Consider the following 9,897-nt stretch of genomic DNA (forward strand, 5'->3'; position numbering starts at 1 on the left):
ACTGAGTAAAATCTACTCGGGCTCTTTGCTGTTAAGCATACATTCATTAAGGGAAGAGCGGCTCGAGAAGACAGCAGCAGTGTGCCAGCGTGCCAATAACACAGGTACCTGAGCTCCTCTGCCGTCTCTAGCATCTCAGCTCTCAGGGAAACCCAAGAGAATGCTGGCGACAGCGGCTGCTGGCCGGACGGTCCTCCACGCCCATCCCTGCAAGCGCACGCGCAGACAAACCGCCGCTGCCGGCACCAACGGCCCGACGGGAGCGGGCGGAGAGCTCAGCCCGGCCCCGAGGCGGGCCCGCCGCTCTTCCCGCCTCCCGCGGGCCGCCGTCCGCGCCGTGGCCATGGAGGAGCAGAAGGAGAACCGGCCGGAGGCTGCCCGCCCGCCGGTGAGTGCCGGGCCCGCCCCGGGCCTGCCCCGTCCTGGGCCGCCGCAGCCCTCGTCGCCCCGCGGGCCCTGGCGCTTCCGGCTGCGGCGCCGGGCCGGGCTGGGCGGGGGAGGCCCCGGGCCTTAGCGGGGCCTTGCGGTGCTCTCCTCGTTTTGTGCGGAGTACGTGCCCTGCTGCGCGGGGAGATCAGTTAGCACGAACAGGGGTTAATGACGATATAGGGAGAGCGCTCCCGCTTCCAGAGAGACGAGGTTTTCCCTTAAGCTCGGGCTGCCTTGCTCTGGCTTCGTCCTTTAGGCTTGACGTAACTTCGGGCACGTACTCTCATCCCTTTCGTCTTCTGCCCTTTGTTTTCCTGTAAAAATATGCAGGCCTGTAAAAATATGCAGGCCGACGGTGCTTTAAGCAGTCTTGGATGCTGAGCTTACTTACCGTCCCCAATTGAGCTCACGCAGTCTAACCATGACAACGGTGTGAGGTTTTAATATGCTTGGGCACCAAAACGTTTTGACCTTCAGGCTTTTTTTTTCTTTCAGGGTAAGCCGCAGTGCAGGGTCAGTGATCAGGAAACCAGTGGGAAAGACACAGCTTCCAAACCAAATGACTTCAGCGATCCTGTTTACAAAGAAATTGCTATGACCAACGGCTACATCAACAGAATGACCAGAGATGAGCTTAGAAGTAAACTTGCAGAGTTCAAACTTGACACCAGGTTAGGCTGAGCTGCAGACCTTCGGATTTATCTTTGAGTATGGTAGAGCCAGAAGGGATGGCTATTTTAAGGCTTAAACACACACCACGAAGTGAAACAGAGGTGTGCCATCTCACACTGGTAGGCTGATGTGCAGTCTTGCTGGAGCTTTTGTAGTAGGATTAATAAGTGTGGTACTGCTTAATGCAGTTTCAGAACTGTGTGCTGCCTCAACTGGTGATGCAAACAAATGAAAGTTATCGCTATCTAATAGAAATTCAAGTTGTTTCACCATAATTTGTACAGCTATCCAGCAGTTATCCTGCCCTATTTCAGCAGATATCTTTTTTCTTTTAGTCACTATATTCAACTAATTAAGTTGATCAGAATAAGTCGTGCATGTAAGCAAATGACACATCACCTTTGATGTAGGGAATCAAGCAGATAACCACACACCATCCTTTCCTCTGAGATTATTTCAGTGGCAGAACATCTCCTCTTTCAAATTCTTTTATAAGTTGGTTAGGGGAAAAATTGGATCCCACACTACATTGAATTAAACCAGAAGAATAAACCAGAATGAAGGGCAGTTCAGTGTTTGTGGAAGAGGCTCCAACTCAGGTTTAAAAGTCCAGTTCTGTTTTTTCTCTGTAAATCAGTGGACTGCATTTCTAACAATATCACTTGCTGTAAGTAGCTATTTCATTTAATTTCATTTTAAATATGTGACTTCAGAAATAACTTCCAGAAATAATTTGTCCTTGTCTGTTCGGCTCTGGTTCAACGTGTGGCAATTCTGGCACTTGTACCTGGATGTTACAATACTGGTGTTAAAAAGAAGCAGTAACTACATTCACTTGTCAGAGTGTTAGTCACAAACCTAAAACCAGGAAGTTTTTCTGACAACTGAAATAAGTTGTAAGGTACCTCAATCAAGTTAATCGAGTGCCATTTTAAAATTTAAACTGATGCAAATTGATAACGTGGGCTATCTAGCTGGATTCTAGATTAACTGTACTACTGATACAGAAATACCTGAAGTGCAAGTCCCTTCAGGCAGGGGACACAGAGAAGAAGATGAAGCAGTACTGCTTCCAGAGCCAACTGTTACTGATGAGCAATTGATAAAGACTTGAGCTGCAACAGCAGAGAGTGCTGAGGTTTGCTGAACTGGAGGTGATTCTGCAAAGACACTGGGCATCTGCACTGTGCTTCTGAGCCTCTCCCAAAACACTGGTATGATCTGGGCACATGGGTTGTGTGGGATATTGCAGCCTCCACGTTATCACAGAAAATGGAGTGTTAACAGTATGACATTGAATTCAGTCTTCATAAGTGCTAATGCTCAGAATGAGGTTATAAATGATAAGCATTTAAATGCTGAGGATAGCTTTGGTTGTGCAACAGTGCAATAATTGATGAAATGAGAGTGTAACTTTAGTTACTTTCCTTATCTCTTCAGAGGAGTGAAGGATGTGCTGAAGAAGAGACTGAAAAATTATTATAAGAAACAGAAGCTGATGCAGAAGGAACCTGTTAACGGGGACAGCTACTATGACTACATCTGTGTTGTTGACTTCGAAGCAACATGCGAAGAAGGAAACCCACCTGAATTTGTACATGAAATAATTGAGTTTCCTGTTGTCTTATTAAACACACACACCCTGGAAATAGTAAGTGACTTAATTAATGAGTCAGTGTTGCTGTTCTTTGTTATAATTTCTTTGCTTCAGAAAGTCTAGATTATTTCCTAGATAGATGTTGAACTTTATTAAAAATTACAGGCCATCTCTGCAATGTACCTTACAGACTGACAGCTGTCTCACCTGGTTTTAAAAATATTTCATAGAGATTTTGCTGTCCTAAGTTCCTGCACATCCTGCTTGTAGGAGAAACTTACCTGCTATCTGAAACTCTGCTACTGTGAAATTGCAGATTCCTCTGACTAATGGTACAATAAATTACCAGGAAGTTTTAATTGGAGGATTTCCAGTAATCTGTGATGCTCCATGAGATTGTGGACACTAATTATCATCTTTTGAGCTATGGGCAAGCTGAAGAAGTTGCCTTGCAGGCTCCGTAGCATGCTGCTGCTGACTGATTCTCTTATCACAGGAGGATACATTCCAGCAATACGTGAAGCCAGAGATCAATCCCAAGCTTTCAGAATTTTGTGTTGGTCTGACAGGGATCACTCAGGTAATTTGTGCTCGTTTTTCTTTGTGGAAAAATTAAGGAAAATGAGATGTGGTGCTGATGTTTCCAGACTTGTTTTGTAATTTTTCTGGAAGATGTTTTTTTGTAGCCCTTGTTTTTTTCCACCCTCTCAGCTGCTTCCACAGAACTGATAGTGAATTCACTAAGTTGGTCATCCAGGCATATTTAGGAGCTGTAGGGATGAAGATTCATTTTCTAATCAAGTGTAGAAATGTAAGCATTAGCGCGGGAATGCACCTTCTGAATTGCAGCAGTTCTTTTTCTGATACTTTTCTTCTCAAGAGTTTAATGAGTTCTAGGGTAACAGTTACTTATGGTGAAGAAGCAGGAGCCTGAGTTATAAGCACAAAGACTTTAATCCAAGTTCAGTGGGTGACTAACCTGGTTACTTTTATAGGTGCCATTTGGGGTCTGTCTTTTTAGTGGTAATTTTGTGATGCTTTTTTTTTTTTTTAAGTTTAGAAAAATCTTCCCACCTTCCTGCTTGTCTTAACGTGTGAATTATTGTGAAGGCAATTTAGTGAGTGACTTGGCAAGTGCCTGCATACCAGTATAGTTCTTACACTTCACACAGTGTTTTCCTAAAAGAAAGTATTCCTCACTTTTCCTTTTCTTGTTCTCTTAGGACATTGTTGATAAAGCTGACACATTTCCTCAGGTCCTGCAGAACGTTGTAGACTGGATGAGACAGCGAGAACTGGGAACAAAGTATAGCTATTGCATGCTGACAGATGGGTATGTCCTTATGTAACTTACAGCGTGCTCTAAAGCTTCAAAATAATGTTTAATCTTTGTAACGGTGTTGTTAAAGGTGGACCACCACACTGCTGTTTTATTCCGGTATTAAACTTTTGAGTGAGGAAAGCTGAACAGTTTGAAATGAAGCATCAAGTCCACTAGATGGCAGCGTTTCCTTTCCAAGTTTGATCGTGCAGCTAGATCATGATCAGTAGAATTCTTGACCTTTCTATTTCTTGTAATTCTGTTTCCATCTAGTTTTCGTACTGCACCTACTTCTAACCAGATCTCATACTACCCTGAATCTGAAGGTGGTGCTGTGGTTGTGTTGCATCCTGTGTACGTTAGTGTTTGACTGGGGTAGCAAAACACAGCACTGTATTGAACTAAAGAGGGATAAACCCAGGCAGAAGACCAGAGTTTATAAGAAAGAGCACGGGGAGGAGCCTTACTGTGGTTCCCTAAGACTTTTCTCAGGTAAAACACAGATTTTCTAGTCCATGGCACGAGCAGTTCGAGAAGTAGTATTGCAGTAGATGAATTAGTGCATAGCAAAGCACTTGATTAATCCAGTTTATCAAGTGGGAAAATTCTTTTGGCTGCTGGACTTTATTTTCTGTAGAATTTCTGAGGGTTTGGTTAATGTCAGCGTATTGCAGGCCTCTTCTAGTTAAGAACCTTTACATCTGAAATGTGGTTGTGCCCATTGTGAACAGCAAGGCCATTTAGAAGCTGTCACACAAGACTTGATTTTTACAGTGGTGCTCTGTGTACACCTTAAAAGTAAGGAATGAATTACAAGATTGAATTACGTTACTATAATTTGGATAATTGTCAAATAATCCTATTTGACTAACTTTTTCTCTGAGATTGGGTTTGTGTCTCTGAAAGCAGTAGAAGATTTTTAAAAAGATGGTACTCAGACAAAACTAATATAAGACTAGTTATAGTATTGGGCTAAAAATATGTCTGGAATTCTCTAGGGAAATCCCCTCAGTGATACTCCTCAAGGAAAATAGGTGCAGTGAGATTGTGTAGACAGCTGCAGGAAAGAGAAAAATGGCTTTACTTTAGCTTTAAGCTTACAAACTTGTTGGAGTAGTTCCCTTTGGGAAGGAAGGGTGGAAGTGTGTGGGCTATAACATCATCTACTTTCCATAAAGGTCTGGTTCTCCTAAAACTAAGTGCAGCCTTGTTACATTAACATTAGTTAAGGAGAAAGAGGCATGCATACTGAGTGCTCCAGGACATTTAAGGTGTCATTTGCTGTGCAAGAACTGTAAAAGCCTTTGGTGTGCTGGCTGTGTTAGAGTTGTGTAGGTGAGGAAGTTGGCAGGCCACTTTTTTATTTCAGCTATTCTGGATCTGAATAAAAATGTTTCTTGCCTTGTTATTTATTTTTCCTATCATTAACAGCGTAGCACTAAAAACCTCTGCAACTGTAGTTAGTTTTTCCTAATCTGAGCTGTTATCCTTCTCCTGATACCAAAGGAAGACATTTTGTGCTTCACCTGTGTGGTAGTTAAAATTGAGGGCGTATGAATTATTCATTATTAATGTATTTTCTCTAAAACATGTTAAGGTCTTGGGATATGAGCAAATTTTTGAATATCCAGTGCCGTGTCAGCCGTATCAAACACCCTTCGTTTGCCAAAAAGTGGATCAATATTCGCAAATCGTATGGCAACTTCTATAAGGTGTGTATCGATCATTGTTTCTCTTGCAGGATTTAGTTTGTCTCACGTGTCTTGTACCTATGATAGTTACCTGTGTCATATGAAACTATAGTACTTAGTCTAATTGCCTGAGGCTTAATTTTTAATGTTCTTCATACTCAGATCTCACTTTACTAATTGAAAATCATATAATGTGCTGCATTTTTATTTTGATCTTGTTTTTAAGAGGCAGGAGAACTATTTATTGTTCCATGAAGGACTGCCTAAAAATATGATGGTGCTCCTAGGACAAATCTCAGTCTGGCTGGAAAGAATCTGCATTGATTTTGCAATTATTGTTTCCTATTCTCAAGTAATACATCACTGCTCTTGAATATCTCCACTTTTGATAGCGTGATGGAACAGGAGAAGATTAGGATGTATCTAGTTGCATCAAATTATGAAAAGTAATACCTGCTTCAGCACTGGGCCTTATCACTGCTTTCTTGCACTGTCAAATAGCTATAAGATAAGTTATTGGGGATTCTAGTGAATTGCTAGTCAGTGTAGCTAAACCATTGGTTTGAATATGATCTGAACCTGGCTGACAATCTCCTCTTTAAGGGATTGTGGTATCAAATGTAAAATTGGGGGGAAAAAAACCATTTAATAAGATCTTTACTTTGTGCTGGGCAAGTCTTACATGGTTATTCAGTTCAATCCTCTCTTACCTTTTCTACTGGAAGCACATTAGAACACAGAACTGTAGACCAATGGGATTCAAACCAGACGAACCCTTTTCTTTCTCTGTTTAGCAGTGAGAGTGCTACCTACTTTGTCTAAGCCAATGAAGATTATAACTTGGAATTAATCAGTTTTTTTAATTCATGGCATTTTTTTAAATGCAATCATTTGAAGAACTTACAGTTGTTCATGTGTTTGTCATGTGTTCAAGTACATGTGTTTAGCTGTTCTGCAGTTGAATCTGTTGCTAAATAATGCTGGTAGACAAAATCAATGACAAAGATGCTATTGTAACTCTTCCTGTGGAGAATACCCCACAACTTGTAGGTGTGTCTCCCCTGTGCAGTTTGTGGGTGTTTCTACAGGAGTTACGTGTTGCTGGGTTTTGTTAACTGTGTTGTCTCTGTTCTGCCTAGCTGTTAAATCTAGTAGTAGTATTGTGCAAGATCTGGAAACTATTTATGTCCTAGGCTCATATAATCATAATCCTAAGTTGGAAGGGACCTGTAAGGATTATCAAGCCCAACTCCTGGCTCCACACAGCAGCCCTCTCCCCACCCCAAATGCCACCACCAAGAGAGCAAACTAAAGTTCTTGTATCTCTTTGCTTCTCTTTGACCTTTCTGGAGGATAAATACATATTTAATAGTTAATCAAGAGAGGAGTTGGGCATTTCTTGCTGTAGCACTTTGCATGGGTAATTCAGCTAAACCTCCTTGTCTATGCAGACATGGGCAGCTGTAGGTGGTGCAGCTCTGTTTCCTGTGGTATTTGAAGACATTCATAAACTTGATGCCAGCAAAAGTCAGAATCCTGATACTTCTTAATCCCCTAGCACTGAAAAGAGGGCAGAAAAAAAAAATAAAGAAAACCTGATTCCCTCTGCTGTGCCACTTTGGTAATTCCTGTTTTATGAGGGTTGTTAAGCATAGCTGGACCATGACCTCCACACTGCCCGTGCTGGCACCTCTTGAGCTGATGATGGTGAGAGGCTCTTGAGATGGTCCTGAGTCTAGACAAGCTCAAAAAAATGAATGTCTGCCTCAGCGAGTTGCTTTGAAGTTGAAGCATTGATTCAGCAACAGGCAACATGAAAGCAGCGTGTGGTACTTAAAATCTGCATCTGTTTATGTTGCAGTGTGTTACAGAACCTCATTTTAAAATATGGTTCACTTCTTCCATCAGGTTCCCAGGAACCAGACCAAGCTGATGATCATGCTTGAAAAACTGGGGATGAGCTATGATGGGAGACCTCACAGTGGACTTGATGACTCTAAAAACATTGCAAGGATTGCTATAAGGATGCTGCAGGACGGCTGTCAGCTCCGGGTGAATGAGAAAATGCATGCAGGACAGCTTATGACAGTCTCTTCCTCCACTCCCTTAGAGGGAGCCCCAGCTCCACAGATGCCCCGCTACAGAAACTAACAGCTCAGGAGTTGTGCTTTAGGAACCCCTTGCAGATCCCCACTACAAACTGTGAACAGCTTATCAAAAATGGCCACCTCTGCAAGCCTGTCTGCAGTGCAGAATCTGAAAGCACCTTAACCAATGGTCTCTGTTGAAATACAGAAGAGCATGGTAGCTTTTTGCTCTTTGAACCTTGTTTTACATCTTTCTTTTGAATATGTACTGATGGCCTCGTTGTTTGCACCTTTTCTAGCAGTAAGATTGATAGATGGAATACAGGCAATTTTTGAGGACAAGTAATTCAAACATATGCATAGATTGGCTGGGCCTGCATGCTACTGTTCCTCACTAGCCTGTATGTGGTATTTAATTGTTAATGCCCTACTATAATGATATCTAGCACCTGATTATTAATTGCATACCCACTGGGTTGCAATTAATACCCATTGTTGGAAGAACTGAAATGTAGATTGCGTAGGCTGGCCTCTCCTGGTAAGGCATTCTTGTTGGGGTTCCTACTGATAAACTTATCTCTTTTTTTTTTTTTAACAAGTCCAGGAGAAATAGGAGCATGTTCATCAGTCCTGAAGCAGTAGATAAGTACTGCAATCATTATTTTAAATTTAAGGGATATGATTTTCTGCATCCACATCAAAAAGAGCTGTGTATTGAATAAAAATGTCATTCATACGGTATGGTAGTAAATTTTTTGACTTGTATTTAAAAAGAGGAGATGCTTTGGGACTGAACTTTGAGGATCATATCTCCTATGCCCGCTCCACTCAAGTGGGACAGTCTATTTAGACATTTGTCAGCCATTTTGACTTCGAAGTTAAATAAAAAGTTTAAAACAAATTCAAAATCCCATGTTAATGGTTGTTAGGAATTAGAAGCTTGTTTTGTTTTAGATACTTGAAAGACTTGCTTGACTATTTTTGGTACCTTCTCCTACCTCCATTACTGTGAAACTATGCCTTTATCTGAAAATCTAATGTTGGAAGACAAATGTAGTTGTTATCAGTGAAGGCCACATCTAATAACAACTGCTTTCCTTTTAGGTCAAATGTGACCAAAGTGTTCATTTACTTTGTCTCAATGGACCCTTACTAAGTGATGTATTTTGATTGCTCTTAATGATTAAAAAAAAAGTGAATTTAGTATCCCTGTATTACGAGTTCATTTGTTATTTCAGCCACTTAACATTCAGGAAACAAAACTGATAATTCTGAACAAAGCCTCGTTTGTTAAGAACATTCACTGGCGGCTAAGCAGGCTCCTCTTAGCACCTCTTTCTCTTCTGAATTGGGTCAGCAGCACCTGGAAATTTTATTTTTCAGTTCTTACAAGGGAGAGAAATGCTGATCAATTAATTCTCCATTGCTTCATTTGTAGGAAGAAGGCAGCTTTTTTTCCAGTCACAGATGAAGTCACCACTGGGGACAGCTGCTTTAGAATGATGTTTGGTTTTTTTTCTGTTAGTAAATATTTATTCTACTTGTAGCCTGTTGTCAATTTTTTTTTTCCCTGCAGTAATACTAAACGTATTTTATAAAGGTACAGCTCTGATACGCTTACTCTTACAATACCACTTAGGTGTCATCTCTTATATTGTACAAATTGTTAATTATCTGTTTGCTTTTCACCAGAGAGCTTGTTCTTCACATGATTCCAGGAGAGAGAATGCTATGATAACTTCTTTTGTCTCTGAATTGCCATGGTGAGGGTTTTTATGATAGAACAGAGTCCAGCTCAGCAAATCTTCCTTCAGGATACTGGCAATGTCATAGATTTAATCACTGATCTTATTTACAGGTCTGTAACCAAGCTCACAGCCCAAAGAAAAGATGATTTTTCATCATTTAGGTATGGAGTCATTTATTTTTATAAAATAACTTCAAAATGGTATTTTGAGATAAAGGTTAAACATTAATGATGGTTTTCTGTTTACTGCTGGAGTAGTTTTGTATCAGACAGTTGCTGAAATCAGAACCATTCCACACACTTCTTTTGAACTAATATCAGACTTTAAATGTAATTATTTTCACAGAATCATA

The 9,897-nt window shown here is 41.0% G+C and overlaps 1 protein-coding gene across 2 annotated transcripts; it reads left to right on the top strand.

Moving 5' to 3' along the window:
- The first annotated feature begins 250 nt into the window (after positions 1-250).
- ERI1 (exoribonuclease 1) lies at positions 251-8,268 on the top strand. 2 transcript variants are annotated; one of them, XM_065736702.1, is made up of 7 exons: positions 251-388; positions 925-1,100; positions 2,542-2,752; positions 3,195-3,278; positions 3,922-4,031; positions 5,617-5,731; positions 7,619-8,268. In XM_065736702.1, exons 1-7 carry the CDS (start codon positions 344-346, stop codon positions 7,859-7,861), a joined length of 984 nt encoding a protein of 327 aa, XP_065592774.1. In that variant the 5' UTR covers positions 251-343; the 3' UTR covers positions 7,862-8,268. The 2 variants fall into 2 exon arrangements, with proteins under 2 accessions (XP_065592774.1, XP_065592775.1); XM_065736703.1 differs by lacking the exon at positions 251-388 and adding an exon at positions 530-549.
- The last annotated feature ends 1,629 nt before the right edge of the window (positions 8,269-9,897 follow it).

This window comes from Cyrtonyx montezumae, unplaced genomic scaffold (assembly GCF_038088225.1).
Source record: "Cyrtonyx montezumae isolate F1298 unplaced genomic scaffold, pur_monq_1.0 scaffold_2, whole genome shotgun sequence".
NCBI classification, from domain to species: Eukaryota; Metazoa; Chordata; class Aves; order Galliformes; family Odontophoridae; genus Cyrtonyx; species Cyrtonyx montezumae.